This window comes from Oncorhynchus mykiss, chromosome 6 (assembly GCF_013265735.2).
Source record: "Oncorhynchus mykiss isolate Arlee chromosome 6, USDA_OmykA_1.1, whole genome shotgun sequence".
NCBI classification, from domain to species: Eukaryota; Metazoa; Chordata; class Actinopteri; order Salmoniformes; family Salmonidae; genus Oncorhynchus; species Oncorhynchus mykiss.
This window is the reverse complement of record NC_048570.1, coordinates 85,072,137-85,092,861: the sequence shown is the minus strand read 5'-3', so window position 1 is coordinate 85,092,861 and position 20,725 is coordinate 85,072,137. Positions and strand designations below refer to the sequence as shown.

Sequence of the window (20,725 nt, the reverse complement as noted above, 5' to 3'; positions counted from 1 at the left end):
GAGCAAAAACCAAGCCATTAGGTCGAAATAATTGTTCGTAGAGTGCCGAGACAGGATTGTGTCAGGGTACAGATCTTGGGAATGGTACCCAAACGTTTCTGCAGCATTTATGGTCCCCAAGAATACAGTGGCCTCCATCATTCTTAAATTGAAGAAGTTTGTAACCACCAATACTTCCTAGAGCTGGCCACCCGGTCAAACTGAGCAATCGGGGGAGAAGGGCCTTGGTCAGGGAGGTGACCCAATGGTCACTATGACAGTGCTCTAGAGTTCTTCTGTGGTGATGGGAGAACCTTCCAGAAGGACAACCATCTCTGCAGCACTCCACCAATCATGCCTTTATGGTAGTGGCCAGATGGAAGCCACGCCTCTTTAAAAGGCACATGGCAGCCCACTTGGAGTTTGCCAAAAGACACCTCAAGACTCTCAGACCATGAGAAACAAGATTCTCTGGTCTGATGAGACCAAGATTAAAGTCTTTGGCCTGAATGCCAACCGTCATGTCGGAAGGAAACCTGTCCCCATCCCCAAGGTGAAGCACGGTGGTGGCAGCATCATGCTGTGGGGGTAATCAAATGGTTACTCAGACTACCTGCATTGACCATTTTTTACACTGACTTTATGCCCACACACTGGACTCTACCCACACACTGGACTCTACCCACACACTCACATATGCATACACTGACACCCCAACACGCGCACACATGCATACTGACGCCATACACACATTGACACACACTTTCACACACGCTGCTGCTACTGTCTTATCTATCCTGTTGCCTAGTCACTTTACCCCTACCTATATGTACATAACTACTTCAATTACCTTGTAAACCTGCACATCGACATTTATTGGACTCTGCCGACACCTCGTGTGTGACTGGTGTCTTGCTCAGAAGCACGAGAGGCTTCCACGTCATCTTTACTGGGTTGGTGTTTATAACACATAGACCAGGATATTGCACTTTTTGTCAACTCACGGAGCATGGAAAAGTAGCTAGTTGGAGCTGTGGTGACATTGAAACGCATAATTAGAGGACTATAGAGTCACCAATACGTTTAGAAATGGATGACGATGTTACCATTGAGGACGAAGGTGGACCAGAAATACAAAAGACACCCCTTGGAAACCAGGATTTAAGTTTCCTGCAACAAACTGGTAAATTGGCTAGCTAATATCAGCTGCACATCTGTCAGTTTTCTGGCTTGTTTACCAAGCCTAGCTGGTCTGGCTAGATATCCTTCAAAGACTAAAGCTAATAATGCAGCTAGCTAATGTTGTAGCAGTGGTTGTAGCTAGTTTAGCTAGTGTAGGCTAAGATGGCTAGCTACAGTAGCTCGCTAGCAAAATAACTAGATACAGAGACGCCTCATTCATTGACAGGGCTGCCAACTTTTGAAGAAAGCAAATATAACTCCAAGCTATGTGAATTTAATTTCCCCTGGCACACTCCTAGATGGGAGAACATGTTACTGTTTTAAAGCTCTTTCCTGCAATTCTACGTATTTTGACATGGTTTAGGCCCATGACCAGGGTAACAAATAACACCGGTTCGGTGTATTCAGGAATCAGGATGCTTAGAAAATTGAATGAACACAACATTTTACGACTTTGGGATTTTGGGTGGCTGAAATGTAAAGTATGCTAATATTTTTTTAAACATTTAAAAAAAAAATGTTTGACACTATTCAGACAGTAATAAGATGGGGAGACAGGCAAATGTGAGACAGTGGAGAGGTTGAAAGCAGGGATTGATCCCTGTTCTCAGGTGGAAAGTACGGGAGTGTTATCACTACACCAAAGCTTTGCACAGGAAATTCTAATGTTGATGGCAGTGGGTAACCAAATCCTAGATTGTAGTCTCCTTGTCCATAGACTGCCTTCAAGGTAAGGACACAAACGTTTTCAGTATTTTGTAATTTGGGTGAATTCTCTTTAAAATAGGTCTCGAATAAATTCCTGCTTCATTTCTCCTGCTTCAATCACCCAACCTTCATGGAAACATCTAATAAATATCAATATGGGTTCTGGCTATCATCTTACTCTATGTAGACAAAATATGTGTTTATGAGTTGAGTCCCCCTACCATCTCTGCCTAGCATGTGCCCCATACTAGAATGTGACATTTATTTGATTCCTGGAACATTTCATAGCAATGCTTTTTTTGTATGATCTATTCAAAACTGTCCATGAATGGCTGCAAAAATACATAGCCTCGTACAATTCATTTTCAAAGACCCAGGTAGTCATATCAGATTTTGAATCTGTGATTACGCTGGCAACATTGGGAAGAAGTGGAATAATAAAATAATTGTTTGGAATAACAGTTGTGTTATTGCTGACATCACATTAATCACCCTGTATTTTAGCCCATTGTTAAGAATGAGAATTTTTACACTGATCAGTCTAAATAAAGTAAGTAGATAATCAAATCACCTGAAAACAAGATGACATTAATCTGCCCCTACACCTTAACCAAATATGTGTTTTATTTATTGTCCCCCCTCTAGAACCAAATTTACACATTTGGGTTCACAATCTGTTAGGCACTTTTTGTTTTGTTTTTTGTATCGTTCCAAATCCGGTCACCCTACCAAACCTCCCTGCTAAAACATACTGTCTGCTGCCTTTTTGTTGTCACAGCCTCAATACTCAGGGCTGGCTCTAGCCTTTTGAGAACCCTAAGCAAGATTTGATTCGGGGGGCCATCGCGTGAAAACATTTGTGGTCCCCCTTTTGATGTTGGAGAAAAAAATGTAGTGTTTTAAGTTAATTTCCTGCAGTTCTACACATTTTGCCGTAGAGGGGCCGTAGACCGAATTAAAGCAAGTTTTCTGCAATTCTACGCTTTGGAATGGAGAGAACTTTGCAATGTTACAACACATTTCATGCAATTCTAATCATTTTGCCATGGGACAGAGAAAAAATGTGCAGTTTCACAGCTTATTTCCTGCAATTTCTACCCATTTTGCTGTGAAGTGGATCAACATTTTTCCCCTGCAATTATACACATTTTGTAATGAATTAGGCCATGTTAATATAATATGAGTGTGCATGACTAACAAAATCATTAGGGGCCCCCTGTAGGTCAGGACCCCTGGGCACGTTCCCTTCATGCCCGGTCCGTATTCGGCCAGGATTACTACTTGTTTCGATAGATAGATTGGTTGGTAGTTAGCTTAAACTAAAAATTGTTAGCTGACATGGCTAAAAGAGAAAAGCTACTGATGCACAAAAAAATGACAATTGCACCTGATGTTTTCTACTGTTTTTACACTCAATACTAAGTTGAGACCTCAACATAATTTCCTTTCCTGTCCACAGTTGGACCATTGGTGGCAGAATATGGATGGTATCTGTTGTTCATGTGTGTGGGGGTCTACCTGGTGGTCCAGCACCTGAGCAAGAGGAGAGCCAGCCAGGGACAGAGCAGCTCGGCGTCTGGAGCAGTGCAAGGTGAGTGGCCGTAACCAATAGTTTTTTATTTAACCAAGTAAGTCACTGAGTTTGACAAGTACATTTAGTCTCTTATGCAGACACACCATCAGACACACACACACCTAGGACATGAGCATTCTTGTTGCAGCTCCAACAATGCCACATATTCTCAAGACAATGACAAGCTTGCTAAAGCAGAAACCAACTGGCACTCACAGGCTAGAGCCAGCTCTCATTCCATCCAGGCGACTGACACATCAGGAACGGAATCTCGGAATGCCATGGAATTAATGGAGTCAGTAATATCATCCAATCTTTAAAAAAAAAAAAATATCTGGCAGATCCCAATGCAGTAGTGAGGAGACAAGAGGCACTGGAGGCGTCCAGGAGAAGAATGCAGGAGGAGCTGGATGCCAAGGCGGCCCTCTTCAGGCTGAAACAACAACAGGTATAAAGTGACACCTTTCACATAGACGGACCGCACATAGACCATGGACGAACCGTACATAGACCATGGACGGACCGTACATAGACCATGGACGGACCGTACATAGACCATGGACGGACCGTACATAGACCATGGACGGACCGTACATAGACCATGGACGGACCGTACATAGACCATGGACGGACCGTACATAGACCATGGACGGACCGTACATAGACCATGGACGGACCGTACATAGACCATGGACGGACCGTACATAGACCATGGACGGACCGTACATAGACCATGGACGGACCGTACATAGACCATGGACGGACCGTACATAGACCATGGACGGACCGTACATAGACCATGGACGGACCGTACATAGACCATGGACGGACAGTGCATAGACCATGGACGGACCGTGCATAGACAGTGGGACGGACCGTGCATAGACAGTGGGACGGACCGTGCATAGACAGTGGGACGGACCGTGCATAGACAGTGGGACGGACCGTGCATAGACAGTGGGACGGACCGTGCATAGACAGTGGGACGGACCGTGCATAGACAGTGGGACGGACCGTGCATAGACAGTGGGACGGACCGTGCATAGACAGTGGGACGGACCGTGCATAGACAGTGGGACGGACCGTGCATAGACAGTGGGACGGACCGTGCATAGACAGTGGGACGGACCGTGCATAGACAGTGGGACGGACCGTGCATAGACAGTGGGACGGACCGTGCATAGACAGTGGGACGGACCGTGCATAGACAGTGGGACGGACCGTGCATAGACAGTGGGACGGACCGTGCATAGACAGTGGGACGGACCGTGCATAGACAGTGGGACGGACCGTGCATAGACAGTGGGACGGACCGTGCATAGACAGTGGGACGGACCGTGCATAGACAGTGGGACGGACCGTGCATAGACAGTGGGACGGACCGTGCATAGACAGTGGGACGGACCGTGCATAGACAGTGGGACGGACCGTGCATAGACAGTGGGACGGACCGTGCATAGACAGTGGGACGGACCGTGCATAGACAGTGGGACGGACCGTGCATAGACAGTGGGACGGACCGTGCATAGACAGTGGGACGGACCGTGCATAGACAGTGGGACGGACCGTGCATAGACAGTGGGACGGACCGTGCATAGACAGTGGGACGGACCGTGCATAGACAGTGGGACGGACCGTGCATAGACAGTGGGACGGACCGTGCATAGACAGTGGGACGGACCGTGCATAGACAGTGGGACGGACCGTGCATAGACAGTGGGACGGACCGTGCATAGACAGTGGGACGGACCGTGCATAGACAGTGGGACGGACCGTGCATAGACAGTGGGACGGACCGTGCATAGACAGTGGGACGGACCGTGCATAGACAGTGGGACGGACCGTGCATAGACAGTGGGACGGACCGTGCATAGACAGTGGGACGGACCGTGCATAGACAGTGGGACGGACCGTGCATAGACAGTGGGACGGACCGTGCATAGACAGTGGGACGGACCGTGCATAGACCGTGGGACGGACCGTGCATAGACCGTGGGACGGACCGTGCATAGGCCGTGGGACGGACCGTGCATAGACCGTGGCTTCTTAGCAAAGAACAATTTCTCAAGTAAGAATTTTGCTAGGAGTGTCTGAGTTGGGAGGGGAAAACTATCTGTTATTGGCAGAGAGGTTTGGAACTCTTTCTTATTGGTCTATTAACTAATTTAACGCCTGGTGATGTCACCAGACAGGCCAAAACGCCGTCCCACCAAAACAGGTGGAAATTTCAGGCGGTCTTTTCAAACAGCTCTCACACTAAAAGGGCATTATCATTGTTTTCACAGTATTATGCTAACCTCATAGTGTGAAAATAAATATGTAAAGCACAGGAAAGTCACGTTTTTGACTGCACTGGGCCTTTAACACCGATCTGAAACCCCAGGCACCATAACCAAGTTTGCCCATTGTCCCTGCCAAATCTGATCTTGAAGACGTTTTGGTACTTGTCTTTTGTTTGATAGCTGGAGGAGGAGAAGAGACAACAGAAAATTGAGATGTATGACAGCATGAAAGAGGGGAGGAGTTACAGAGGAAAAGCAAAGGCAGCCCAGGTAAGCTGCCTTCTCTATCATAGGCCTACATACCATATGCCATTTAGCAGACTCTTTTATCCAAAGCGACTTGCATGCATTTTACATATGTGTGGGCCTGGGAATCGAACACAACCCTGGCATTGCAAGCGCCATGCTCTACCAACTGATTCATACAGGACCACCATACATAACATGCAAAGTAAATGCATCATTTGATAGATATTATGGCAGAGTCAGGAGTTTTTTACGGCAGGTCACAGGGTCAGAGAAATCTCTTGGCTGTGATAAGTCGTGATTAGCACCCAGAGTTTTCCCTGACCATGTCCATCCTGACCATGAAGAAACTCCTGTCTCAGACATATTACATAAGTCGTAGTGCTTACATGAAACCCATGAACAAATCTGAGGTTTCTTGTCTGTACATGAAACTAGCTCATAATTATTATTATTATGATGTAACATTTCAGAACACTGAAGAGGCCAGCACATCGACTACAGTGTTGAAAGCAAAGACTGACAAGAAGCCCCTACGGAGCAGTGGTATGTTGACATATTTGATGATGAGAGCAGTATTGTAATTGGGGGCTTCCAGAGGTATGTTTGTAATGGCTGGGAGGGTGTGTAAGCAACACAAAAAGTGTAATTATAATTTTTATGATTGTATTTCCCTTGTGACCCAATAATAAAACGTAAGACATCATGCTCACTGTTAGTAATTAAACAGGTTCTGAATCCTACTAGATCCGTTTCTGCCTCCATGCAATGATGAGCCACTTTCATAGTCATGCAAGGCACTAATCTTACTGTAAATTAAAAGCACTGCTATTCTTCCTGAAACCTATTCAAATGTTATACATTTAACATTTCCACCTGCAAATGGTGCCAAATATAAAGTACATACCAGTAGTAACGAAGGAATGAAATCCACAAAAGAAAAACAATTGAACACTGCGCAACGCACCTTTGTACTGCAACTAGTTGGTCTTGCTAGTTATGTACATCTGTCTGTATTATGATGCAGGAAAACAGATAATATTGCTAATATTTTGTATTTCAAAAACATTAGCGATACAAAATGTCCATCCTTGCAACTGATGTTTTTTGGATTATGATCCGGTAAGAAGCAGTACTAAGCTTTTTGGGGGTGGGGGATATCCAAACAATGTCTTTAAAAAAAATGGCTAAACTGTGACGTTGCTCCTTTAAGTAGTAGGTAGGTGACACTGGCGTCCTCCATCTCCTCTCTGTTCCAGTAACCTACATTCTGCCCTGCTGTGTGTATTTCAGGATTTAATCCCCTGAGCGGAGAGGGAGGTGGATCCTGTGCGTGGAGACCAGGAAGGAGAGGGCCGTCAGCTGGCGGCGGATGAGGTTAAAGGAGGTCAGAGCCACAGGCTCAGGGTAGACATCTCCCCCTTAACCCGGCTCTAGGATCAGAATACCCTACTATCGTTCCTAACATGAACTATTAGGAGGATGGAAGAAATATCTGACCCTGTATCTGTGGCTAGGTGTGACTTGTGCCTACTCTGAGGTGACCTGTGAACTCTGATATTTGACCCATCCGAGTCACACACACTGACCCACTGAAGGAAGCTGCCAGCAATCTCAAAGCCCTCTTAGTTATTGATCTAAATCAATCTGTTATTTGTTACTCTCTGTGTTTGGGTTTAGGGATTGGTTTCACAACTGTCTGTGTTTTAGATCATGTTGCCTCAGTAATATTAGCATTGTCAAAAAATACAATGTGTTGCCACATGATAACGATGGATCCTTTCTGTTTTACTGCCTTTGGACAACTTCAAACTAACCAGTGTTGAAAACGATTGTCTTGTTTCCACATTCAAATTTTGGCTTATTGAATCATCTTATTTCAGGACACCCGAGAAGGACTTCTGAGTACGACAGTTTCTAATGATGCTATTCCTGTAAATGGCACCTGTGCCAGTGGGTTTGGCTGATGACTTTCAGTGTAACTGTGTGTATGTGTGTTTTCTTGTCTTCTTTTGGGGTTGGCATCTGTGTAAACTTTCAAATGTGCGCTGCCTACCAAGGCTTCATGTTGTGAGAGTAGATGCTAGCCAGATGGCTTTAGTAGTGCTGTGCACCGTACTGCTTTTTATACAATTACATAAATCAGATGTAACCGTTAGTCATCGTGTTATTTATTGGAATATCAATGATCATCAAGCAATTTTAGTTACTGAGAAATAAACTGACCTGCACCTTTTTATCACAATAAAGATATTATAGATAAGTTGTCTACGTATCTGTGATGTTTGCTGGGGAGGCTGACTGTGACGACACACAATAGTTAATGTAATGTAATGTAATGTAATGTAATGGCGTAATCATACACCTGCCAACTCCATGTTGCCCACTAGATGGCGGCAGTGTAATGTAAATGAAGCCACAATCATAACGGTATAGGTATATAGTTTGTAACTGTATTGGGTAAGATCGCACTGATTTCTATGGCTGTCATATACATTATTGTTGTAGTCTTGCTCTTAAATTGATAAGAATTTTATACAATCATTATAAACCTTATGTTAATTTTCTGCACACCATTTACATTAATTGAGTTCTAGAGCATTTTGTGGTTGGCCTAGTCGGTTATGTCTCAGAAATTGCTTTTTCATTTCACTATCAGTGCCGCATATTAACTCGGCTGAGTTAATTGCATGTCTGCATGCATGGTCTTTCACTTTCACCGGCTCATCACCAGGGCATTCTCAGCTTGTGATCAGACTTGCACGTCAAATACTGGAAGGAAAAAAAGCTGAGACCACTGCGTAATCACACACCCCAGCCAGTCAGAGCGCTCCTACGGAGTATCCACTAGGTCAAATCACACAGTTAAGCCGCGTTGCTACTAAGCGTTTTCGACATTCTCACAATGGCGAGGTAGTGGAAAGAATGGGTTGGCTACGCGTCTCTGGGCGAAGAAGAAACCATACATTTTGTTGAAGGTCGCAGTTTTTTGTTATTTATTGATAGCGACGGAATGCTTGCTGATTAGTAGGGCCACATGAAGAGAGGAGTGTACGTTCAGGTGGTGGGTTTATGGAGACTGCTACGTATGCAGCAGCCAGCTTACATCGGGACCAAAAGCGGGTTGGAGAAGAAAGAGGCTTTCCTACCATGAGAGCGAGTTAACCCCGTTTTTTTTATGAGGGAGAAACAATTGAACCAATATTGCTTTACAAAGACGCTGTGTTGGCAACAGCGAGAATAGGCTACGAGGCAAATCGGAGTTGGGTCAAGTTTTGGGGAATGGCAGGTCGAAGCCGAAGAGCATGGTTTAGTGTTCTGTTGGGGCTGGTTGTCGGGTTCACCCTGGCTTCCAGACTCATATTACCGAAGGCTACGGAGTTGAAGAAATCCGGTCAGAAACGCAAGGCGAACCCAGCCGGTTGCGGGTTGAACGGGGGTCTGAGGAGAGAATTCGGTGGGATATTATGGCCCCCGCAAGATAACGGATTTTCGGCGACCGAGAAGCCAGTTCCGAGGTCCAACAATTTCCTTTACGTCGGCGTCATGACTGCCCAGAAGTACCTGAATAACCGCGCCATCGCGGCACATAGGTAAGTTTTGTGTAGAAATAGAAGGAATGTTGCTTTTTCTCTTTAACAAGATACCATTTTCAGCTATTAGTTTTCTGTCCCAGGGTTTCTGTACGCATCAGTTATGCTCATTCCTCTCCCCATTCTGAAATTGTCAGCCTACATTTTACATATGTAAATATTGTTGCTAGTTTTCTGCCAAATAGGGATACCGAATTTCAACAATGTTGCCTACACTCTTAAGTCTTATGCAAAATTGTTATTAATCTAATCGATACAAATGTTGCTAGTCGCCATTTAACAGTGTATCAATGCCATGTGTGGCTGTGGCCTGTATTATGATAGACCTTTTTCTTGTGAGCTATTAAACACCTCAACGTTAGGCAGATCATGTCCTAGAAGTTGCCAAGACAAAACCTTGTTGGATATACTATTATAGATGATATACAGTCACTATAACTTGTCCTAAGTGACATTTAGAAGTCTTTGTTACAGGGTCTATGTTATAACATGCTCTCAACATTCACACCCACATTTACCCTACAAAAATCTTACTTCAATAGGCAAACTCTTCTGTTCAGGTTTTCAGACCTTTGCCAACTCTGAACACATTCGCTTCACAATTGAGCTGTATCATTCTGTGGTGATGGTTTTGCCATCAGATGAGCTGCGTAGGCTCTTTGGTAGGCTAGTTTTGAATTAGATTGAGTAGGCAATGGCTCCATCCAAGATATCTCCAATTGTGAGGGGTTTCTGTAGGTGTTTCGTTGTAGACTAGCACTGATGCTATTAGTATAGCTCTAAATGTAGAGATGTCTGTTTGGAAAGAGGGAATGTTAATGTCATTAGCCTTGAAATGTCTTTCATCTAGGCCCGACTGAAATGCAGTGAATGTGAAGCTGAAGGTTTTATGAAATTATGGGTTGGACCGAGAAGACAGCCTGCAGACTCAACAGTGCTATCTTTTCATGTGTCCAGTCATGTGGAAGATTCAATATAATTCAGGGGAAATGTGTTTGCACATCTGCAAAGACATACAAGTATATCTGCATTCAATCAGATTAATTAGTAGAGTAGTTTATTTGGTCTCCCTCGAATGTCCTTTCAATGGACCTATCATGATGAATGTCTAGAGACCTGAGAAGGAGATATCTATCACAGTTACATCCACTCCCATGTCTTTATTTTGGACCCAAAGTAAAGTCCCATTTAGTTTATTTTCAGTGCAGTGTCTCAGTTGTTAGTTAATTACTAGATTCCCCATTCAAATACAGTTCTTTATCCCAATGAAACATTACTGGTGCTCAGTTGGGTAGGGCTCAAGTCAGTGGGCTCAGTGGGCTCAAGTCAGTGTACCTCTTGTAAATACAGGTTATAACACGTTATGCTGTGTTATTACATGACGTTCCTCCATCTATTTGACATTTTAGTCATTTAATAGACTCTTACAGTAGTGAATATTAGAGGTCGACCGATTATGATTTTTCAACGCCGATACCGATTATTGGAGGACCAAAAAAACTGATACCGATTAATCGGCCGATTTAAATAAATAAATAAAATATATTTATTTGTAATAATGACAATTACAACAATACTGAATTAACACATATTCGAACTTAATATAATACATCAATAAAATCAATTTAGCCTCCAATAAATAATAAAACATGTTCAATTTGGTTTAAATAAGGCAAAAACAAAGTGTTGGAGAAGAAAGTAAAAGTGCAATATGTGCCATGTAAGAAAGCTAACGTTTCAGTTCCTTGCTCAGAACATGAGAACATGTGAAAGCTGGTGGTTCCTTTAACATGAGTCTTCAATATTCCCAGGTAAGAAGTTTTAGGTTGTAGTTATTATAGGAATTATAGGACTATTTTCCTCTATACCATTTGTATTTAATTAACCTTTGACTATTGGATGTTCTTATAGGCACTTTAGTATTGCCAGGCTAACAGTATAGCTTCTGTCCCTCTCCTCGCTCCTCCCTGGGCTCGAACCAGCAACACAACGACAACAGCCACCACATCGAAGCAGCGTTACCCATGCAGAGCAAGGGAAACAACTACCCCAAGGCTCAGAGCGAGTGAAGTTTGAAACGCTATTAGCGCGCGCTAACTAGCCAGCCATTTCACTTCGGTCACACCAGCCTCATCTCGGGAGTTGATAGGTTTGAAGTCATAAACAGCGCAATGCTTGACGCACAACGAAGAGCTGCTGGCAAAACGCACAAAAGTGCTGTCAGATACTTAGATACTTGTATGCTCAGTCAGATTATATGCAGCACAGGACACGCTAGATAATATCTAGTAATATCATCAACCATGTGTAGTTAACTAGTGATTATGATTGATTGTTTTTTATAAGATAAGTTTAATGCTAGCTAGCAACTTACCTTGGCTTACTGCATTTGCGTAACAGGCAGTCTCCTTGTGGAGTGCAACGAGAGAGAGGCAGGTCGTTATTGCGTTGGACAAGTTAACTGTAAGGTTGCAAGATTAGATCCCCCGAGCGGACAAGACAAAATCTGTCTTTCTGCCCCTGAACAAGGCATTTAACCCACCGTTCCAAGGCCATCATTGAAAATAAGAATATGTTCTTAACTGACTTGCCTAGTTAAATAAATATTAAATAAAGGTGTAAAAAATAATAATAATAATACATTTTAAAAAATCGGCAAATCGGCGCCCAAAAATACAGATTTCCAATTGTTATGAAAACTTGAAATCGGCCCTAATTAATTGGTCGACCTCTAGTGAATATATATATATATATATATATATATATATATACGTTTTCCCTGGTGGGAATTGAACCCACAACCCTGGCGTTGCAAGCATCATGCTCTACCAACTGAACCACATGGGACCATCTATCTATGTCCTTCGTGGGCCCAGACTTGTGTGTGTGTGTGTGTGTTAGTACTCTTACCCACTCTCCATCCTATAGAGTACCTGACCTCTGCCTGTGTCTCTCTCTGTAGAACGTGGGCTCAGACCATCCCGGGCCATGTGGAGTTCTTCTCCAGCGAGGGTTCGGACACCACCATCCCCATCCCCATCGTGGCGCTGCACAACGTGGACGACTCCTACCCACCGCAGAAGAAGTCCTTCATGATGCTCAAGTACATGCACGATCACTACCTGGACCAATATGAGTGGTTCATGCGGGCCGACGATGATGTGTACATCAAGAGCGAGCGCCTGGAGGGCTTCCTGCGCTCGCTCAACAGCAGCGAGGCCCTCTTCCTGGGCCAGACGGGCATGGGCGCCCGCGACGAGCTGGGCAAGCTGGCGCTGGAGCCCGGTGAGAACTTCTGCATGGGTGGCCCCGGCGTGATCATGAGCCGCGAGGTGCTGCGCCGGATGGTTCCTCACATCGGCCAGTGCCTGCAGGAGATGTACACCACGCATGAAGACGTTGAGGTGGGCCGCTGCGTGCGGAGGTTTGCCGGCGTGCAGTGTGTCTGGTCCTACGAGGTAAGATCAAAGATGGCGGCTGGTCGTATTGTGTACTGCAGTTAGTCCATCTATCACTGCTTTTGAAGGGTTCTTTTTAATTGGTGTTATACAAGAGAAGGCTGGGTAGAAAACCATCTGAGAATGAGGATGTAGTCGGTAGAAACAACCTTCAATGTAGTCCGTCTGAAGTGTACTAAAATGTGAGGGGAATCGCCAACAAGACGCCTATCTTGGTTTGAGGTACTCTGTGAAGTGAAGGACATCATGCAGTGGATTTCCCACACACCACAGTAGAGTGTCAAGGGCATAAGTTGATAGTCAGTAGATCTGGCACCTTCAGTAGGCAGTCCTTAGACTATCTCCTGGCAGATTTACTATTCACATCTTATTCATGTGACCATATGATTGCTTGACAGATCAAAGAAAGGGACAATTCCATTAAGTTATGCTGAGACCAGGGCTCTGAAGTGCCATTTTGGTTGCATATGCTCCCACTGTAAATATTTTTCTGTGTGACCTGACATGTTATTTTGGGAGCGCCAGTGCGTCTAGGAGAAAAATGAGTCCGATATTAATTGCTGTAATGATTAGGGTTTGCTGTACCGTCGTTCCCCAGTGACCTACCGTAGAGTAAAAACCGAGCACATATTCGTTACTGTCATGGCTGCACCTTTACAACAGAGAAGATGGACTGTTTCAAACACAAACCGGTAAAACGATGTGACCCATACTACTGGTGCAATATTTGTTTCTTCCTGTGGTGGGATTGGTGGGCTGCATTTTGCATTCATAAACCATGAATGTTTACACCTTGTTCCGTCATGTTACCTACCTCATTATCTAGCGAGCTAACAGCCTGGTTACTTCACCATTCTATCCACTACACATTAGAGGCACAGAAAGAAAGGAAAGGGGTGGCTTCTTCAGCAGAGGAAGGATCACACCAATGAGTGAATGACTGATCTCTTGCATGTCGTCACCCACAAACTCGATGTTCTTAAAGAGACCCTGTACAATTCTAATGTTTTGCATCTCAATAGGTGCACAATGTAGAAACCTCATTTTTCAATGGCAGGTTTTTGTTTCAACATTTTAGCTTTTTATAATAAACAAATGTCTTTACACTGTTAGATATTCATTTACATAGCACAACGTGTGCTTCATATATACTGTATCTCAATCAATTTCAACTTTATTTTCTGGCCAAACAATATTTTTTTCCCGCTTATACTGCAATCAAATTTCCTTGTTTCAGACTTTTGCTTTCTAACGTGCGTTGTTCTAAAATCAACCCCATTTAAGGTTCTGCAGGTGTAATTTAACAAGGTCCTGCAGGCGTAATTTAACAAGGTTCTGCAGGCGTAATTTAACAAGGTTCTGCAGGCGTAATTTAACAAGGTTCTGCAGGCGTAATTTAACAAGGTTCTGCAGGTGTAATTTAACAAGGTTCTGCAGGTGTAATTTAACAAGGTCCTGCAGGCGTAATTTAACAAGGTTCTGCAGGCGTAATTTAACAAGGTTCTGCAGGCGTAATTTAACAAGGTTCTGCAGGTGTAATTTAACAAGGTTCTGCGGGCGTAATTTAACAAGGTTCTGCAGGTGTAATTTAACAAGGTTCTGCAGGTGTAATTTAACAAGGTTCTGCAGGGGTAATTTAACAAGGTTCTGCAGGGGTAATTTAACAAGGTTCTGCAGGGGTAATTTAACAAGGTTCTGCAGGGGTAATTTAACAAGGTTCTGCAGGCGTAATTTAACAAGGTTCTGCAGGCGTAATTTAACAAGGTTCTGCAGGCGTAATTTAACAAGGTTCTGCAGGCGTAATTTAACAAGGTTCTGCAGGGGTAATTTAACAAGGTTCTGCAGGGGTAATTTAACAAGGTTCTGCAGGGGTAATTTAACAAGGTTCTGCAGGCGTAATTTAACAAGGTTCTGCAGGCGTAATTTAACAAGGTTCTGCAGGCGTAATTTAACAAGGTTCTACAGGCGTAATTTAACAAGGTTCTGCAGGCGTAATTTAACAAGGTTCTGCAGGCGTAATTTAACAAGGTTCTGCAGGCGTAATTTAACAAGGTTCTGCAGGCGTAATTTAACAAGGTTCTGCAGGCGTAATTTAACAAGGTTCTGCAGGGGTAATTTAACAAGGTTCTGCAGGGGTAATTTAACAAGGTTCTGCAGGCGTAATTTAACAAGGTTCTGCAGGCGTAATTTAACAAGGTTCTGCGGGCGTAATTTAACAAGGTTCTGCGGGCGTAATTTAACAAGGTTCTGCAGGGGTAATTTAACAAGGTTCTGCAGGTGTAATTTAACAAGGTTCTGCAGGGGTAATTTAACAAGGTTCTGCAGGGGTAATTTAACAAGGTTCTGCAGGTGTAATTTAACAAGGTTCTGCAGGCGTAATTTAACAAGGTTCTGCAGGCGTAATTTAACAAGGTTCTGCAGGCGTAATTTAACAAGGTTCTGCAGGCGTAATTTAACAAGGCGTAATTTAACAAGGTTCTGCAGGCGTAATTTAACAAGGTTCTGCAGGCGTAATTTAACAAGGTTCTGCAGGCGTAATTTAACAAGGTTCTGCAGGGGTAATTTAACAAGGTTCTGCAGGGGTAATTTAACAAGGTTCTGCAGGCGTAATTTAACAAGGTTCTGCGGGCGTAATTTAACAAGGTTCTGCGGGCGTAATTTAACAAGGTTCTGCGGGCGTAATTTAACAAGGTTCTGCAGGGGTAATTTAACAAGGTTCTGCAGGTGTAATTTAACAAGGTTCTGCAGGGGTAATTTAACAAGGTTCTGCAGGTGTAATTTAACAAGGTTCTGCAGGTGTAATTTAACAAGGTTCTGCAGGCGTAATTTAACAAGGTTCTGCAGGCGTAATTTAACAAGGTTCTGCAGGCGTAATTTAACAAGGTTCTGCAGGCGTAATTTAACAAGGCGTAATTTAACAAGGTTCTGCAGGCGTAATTTAACAAGGTTCTGCAGGCGTAATTTAACAAGGTTCTGCAGGCGTAATTTCTGCTATCAGAGATTATGGGTTGCAGCTTGGCAAAAGGTGTCCGTTTTCTGACTGGCAGCCTTTGTTAGTGTGTTCATCTCACCGTAACTGTGGAGCTTCCGTGCTGCTGTCCTCCTCACAAGCATTAGACAGAGACTAGAGAGGGAACTGTCAGACTCTTAATTCAACTGTCGATCAGTTCATGTCTTTATTCATTAGGCCCACTTGATCTGACGTGTGCGTTCGCTTACGCCCCGGTGCCCCGCTGGTCCTTTGTTATCAAGGTTATTATGACCCAGAGTCACGTGTGTGTGTGTGTGCCGTGTGTGTGTGTGTGCCGTGTGTGTGTGTTTATTGACCAGTTTGTAAACCATAACAAGACATGTTCTGTTTGCAGTTGTCCACTGGGTTCCTTTGCAAACTACCGGAAACAGTATGTTGTGTATTTTGTCAGCAGGCACAAGGCCGGGCACCCACCCACCATACGGTTAAATTGGCATTCTTCACTTCAGTTAGTCATTTAGCCATAAATCAAGTCACGGGTCCCATGGTCACTGTTGAGACATGCAGCTAAATGCACATTTCTCCCATCCAAATAAATCTGCATATAATATCAGGTCTGTGAACAAATTGGTCAAACACAGCATCTGTTTTTTTTTAAAGCTGCTAATTAATCTGGTTTGGCAGGTGGAATGAGACAGACATGTCTGCTGTCTCATATACAGAGTTCAGTCCCAGCCACCTTTACGACTGGCCTGGGGACACTTTTAAACAGCCATTTGATGTGAGTTTTAATTACAGCTTATTGTTTATCTAGTTACAGAGAGCGGAGCCAAGCAACTGCATCATTAATATCAGTGAGAGTGTGTGTGTGTGTCTCCGTCTCTCTGTCCTCTTCCTCCTAAGTGTGTGTGTGTCTTTGTCTCTCTGTCCTCTTCCTCCTAAGTGTGTGTGTGTCTGTGTCTGGCTGTCCGTCCATCCCTTCCTCTCTCCTCATCACATCTCCATGGTGAATCTAAATGACTGTTTAACATTACATTGTCTGAAATCTCAGACCATTTCCACATTTTAATGATTCAGTCCGTTGGTAGGAAACCTTGCTGACATCACAGTGGAGGTCTTTACTACTAAAATACACATTCAAAGTTTCTTCTGAAGATGTATTCCTTCAATAAGAGGATGGACGGAGGGGTGGGATGGAGGGGATGGATGGAGGGATGGGTGGGATGGAGGGGATGGATGGAGGGATGGGTGGGATGGAGGGGATGGATGGAGGGGTGGGATGGATGGAGGAGATGGATGGAGGGGTGGGATGGAGGGGATGGATGGAGGGGTGGGTGGGATGGAGGGGATGGATGGAGGGGTGGGATGGAGGGGATGGATGGAGGGATGGGTGGGATGGAGGGGATGGATGGAGGGGTGGGATGGAGGGGATGGATGGAGGGGTGGGTGGGATTGAGGGGATGGATAGAGGGGTGGGATGGAGGGGATGGATGGAGGGGTGGGTGGGATTGAGGGGATGGATAGAGGGGTGGGATGGAGGGGATGGATGGAGGGGTGGGTGGGATGGAGGGGATGGATGGAGGGGTGGGATGGAGGGGATGGATGGAGGGGTGGGTGGGATTGAGGGGATGGATAGAGGGGTGGGATGGAGGGGATGGATGGAGGGGTGGGTGGGATTGAGGGGATGGATAGAGGGGTGGGATGGAGGGGATGGATGGAGGGGTGGGTGGGATGGAGTGGATGGATGGAGGGGTGGGTGGGATGGAGGGGATGGATGGAGGGGTGGGTGGGATGGAGGGGATGGATGGAGGGGTGGATGGGATGGAGGGGTGGGATGGAGGGATGGATGGAGGGGTGGATGGGATGGAGGGGTGGGATGGAGGGATGGATGGAGGGGTGGGTGGGATTGAGGGGATGGATAGAGGGGTGGGTGGGATGGAGGGGATGGATGGAGGGGTGGGTGGGATTGAGGGGATGGATAGAGGGGTGGGATGGAGGGGATGGATAGAGGGGTGGATCGATGGAGGGGTGGGTGGGTGGGATGGAGGGGATGGATAGAGGGGTGGGATGGAGGGGATGGATGGAGGGGTGGGTGGGATGGAGGGGATGGATAGAGGGGTGGGTGGGATGGAGGGGATGGATGGAGGGGTGGATGGGATGGAGGGGTGGGATGGAGGGATGGATAGAGGGGTGGGTGGGATGGAGGGGATGGATGGAGGGGTGGGTGGGTGGGATGGAGGGGATGGGTGGGTGGGATGGAGGGGTGGGATGGAGGGGGTGGATGGAGGGGATGGATGGAGGGGTGGGGATGGAGGGGTGGATGGAGGGGTGGGATGGAGGGGATGGATGGATGGATGCAAATAATCACATGGGCTCACAGTGAAATATGGTCCTGAGTCACGTGATTGTGTCTGTATAGGCCCAGGTCTCACTCCCTGACCACATAACCATATCTGGTTTCCTCAGTAATGCCTGCCTGTGGAGTTAGTTGCTATGGTAGCTGTGCATCCATGTCTCCCTTCACTACGAGTGAGTCAGTGTTGAGAGTCATTATCCAGATGGTGTTTTAGAAGAGCCCTCCAGTGATTCAGAAAGAGCAGCAGAACAGCCATCACTGGGCTTTGAGTCTATTTACCCTCTATCACAGCCACAGAACCCAGCGGTTTCTGTCAGACTAGCTGTTATCATACACTACAAGTATGTGGACGCCTGCTCCTCCAACATCTCATTCCCGTTTGCTGCTTGCTATAACAGCCTCCACTCGTCTGGGAAGGATTTCCACTAGATGTTGGAACATTGCTATGGGGATTTGCTTCCATTCAGCCACGAGCATTAGTGAGGTCAGGCATTGATGTTGGGCGATTTGGCCTGGCTCGCAGTGGGCATTTCAATTCATCCCAAAGGTGTTTGATGGGGTTGAGGTCAGGGCTCTGTGCAGGCCAGTCAAGTTCTTCCACACCGATCTCGACAAACCATTTCTGTAAGAACCTTGCTTTGTGCACAGGGGCATTGTCATGCTGAAACAGGAAAGGGCCTTTCCCAAACAGTTGCCACAAAGTTGGAAGAACAGAACTGTCTAGAATGTCATTTCTGTAGAATTAAGAGTTCCCTTCACTGGAACTAAGGAGCCTAGGGTTGTTGTTGTACTGCCACAACCTGCGGTCACCAGTCATGAAGGCAGTCAAATTCCACGTGACCATTTAGTCACAGTAGTTAGGCTTCTCCAAGTTCAGATGCTGCTGCTGGTCATTAGTAACCTACCAAACTTGCTAACTGCCTGGTTCTCAGCACTCTATTGTCCCTCTAATCACTAATCATCAATGTAAATGTGATGGAAGATCTAATGATACTCTTCATTAGAGCCCATGAGCTCATGTTCACAACATTTCTATAGGCTATGCAACTGTGTGAGAAAACATTAAACAGAGGAGGATCCCATCAGCTTTCTAAAGGCCAGGCCTACTATATTCTCAACGTTCCTGATATGAAGCACATTGCTTCTCTTTACAACAGGAGTACAGCCTACCTGGCTGGCATGGAAAAACAAAGCAGAGCTCATGACTTTTTTCAAATCATCATTAGAGTCGCTTCATGCAGCCTTACAATGTATTAAAAATCAAGACCTATAGCCCAACGTTTGTAGAACAACTAAAGTTACATTAATAACTGTAAATTACACATATAGATACCTATTTCTTTGTTAACCGCTCAACACAGAATAGCTGCATGTGCTCAACTCCCTCAACTCGTTTGAAGAAAATATGATATTTTATTCAGCTTTCTTCAGTTGTATTCTTCATACTATAAAATAATGCCATGGAATTCTAAGCAAACCTTGTCTGCTAAATGAACTAGTGTAGCCCGCAGCCATTTGGGATGGCCAGATCAGGGCCTAACATAAGGACAACTCAGAGTGTTATTTTGTTCTTCTAAAATAGACTCCACTCCAGCTGACGCTTGGCATTGCGCATGGTGATCTTAGGCTTGTGTGGGGCTGCTCAGCCTTGGAAACCCATTTCATGTATCTCCTGTTGCAACTCGGCAGTCCCGTTTTGTGAGCTTGTGTGGCCTACCACTTTGGTTGAGCCGTTGTTGCTAATAAACGTTTCTACTTCACAATAGCAAAAAAAATGACTTGTTGGAAAGGTGCCATCCGATGACAGTGACACGTTGAAAGCTCTTCAGTTCGGGCTATTCTACTGCCAATGTTTGTCTATGGAGATTGCATGGCTGTGTGCTCGATTTTATACACCTGGTTGCCGCAAGTGGATCTTCCATCGAGACAATAACCATTTCTTTGGGGATTTTGATGTGTGCTTGAGGTTAATTGGCCACAAAATCTCCGGACCCCATTTAAAAACCAGTGGTGTGAATAGAAGAGCACAGTCCATAAGCACAGATGAAGGAGATCAAGGATCTGGAAGGATTATGTATGGAGGAATAGTCTAAGATCCCTCCCAATGTGTTCTCAATCTCCTCAAACATTTTAGAAATAGACCCCGTGCCGTAGTACTCGCAAGGTGAGGTATTGAAAACTTGGGTGTAAATAATTGACCCCTACCTTTTTTAAAGTTTTTATTTTTTATTACTTGTTAAAGAATTGTATTAGTATTACAGGTCATTTCCCGTCAACATTTCTGCATACAGTCATTTTTGCACATCTTATAATAATGATTTTGGACCACACTATTTGGTTTGTGGCACATGCAAGGAGTTAACCCTGGTGTTACAAG

The 20,725-nt window shown here is 44.9% G+C and overlaps 2 protein-coding genes and 1 non-coding gene across 3 annotated transcripts in view; 2 read left to right on the top strand and 1 right to left on the bottom strand.

Moving 5' to 3' along the window:
• Positions 1-764: 764 nt before the first annotated feature.
• On the top strand, positions 765-8,233 carry LOC110514693 (selenoprotein S). Its single transcript, XM_036981274.1, has 6 exons — positions 765-1,162; positions 3,329-3,460; positions 3,784-3,890; positions 5,905-5,994; positions 6,444-6,516; positions 7,264-8,233. Exons 1-6 carry the CDS (start codon positions 1,069-1,071, stop codon positions 7,344-7,346), a joined length of 579 nt encoding a protein of 192 aa, XP_036837169.1. The 5' UTR covers positions 765-1,068; the 3' UTR covers positions 7,347-8,233.
• Positions 8,234-8,777: 544 nt separating this feature from the next.
• Positions 8,778-20,725, top strand: part of LOC110514692 (chondroitin sulfate synthase 1) — an 89,219-nt gene continuing 77,271 nt past the window's right edge. Inside the window, exons 1-2 of the mRNA XM_036981269.1 lie at positions 8,778-9,563; positions 12,526-13,021. Coding sequence (XP_036837164.1) covers positions 9,253-9,563; positions 12,526-13,021 — 807 coding nt within the window. The 5' untranslated portion in view covers positions 8,778-9,252. The remainder of the gene's footprint in view (positions 9,564-12,525; positions 13,022-20,725) is intronic.
• trnaa-ugc lies at positions 12,338-12,410 on the bottom strand. The gene has a single exon. It is a non-coding gene; the product is annotated as a tRNA-Ala (tRNA).

Coding starts and splice junctions, on each gene's coding strand:
- LOC110514693 (XM_036981274.1), top strand. CDS start 1,069: ATGGATGACGATGTTACCATTGAGGACGAAGGTGGACCAGAAATACAA. Junction 1,163..3,328: donor AAGTTTCCTGCAACAAACTG/GTAAATTGGCTA, acceptor TCCTGTCCACAG/TTGGACCATTGGTGGCAGAA. Junction 6,517..7,263: donor GAAGCCCCTACGGAGCAGTG/GTATGTTGACAT, acceptor TGTGTATTTCAG/GATTTAATCCCCTGAGCGGA.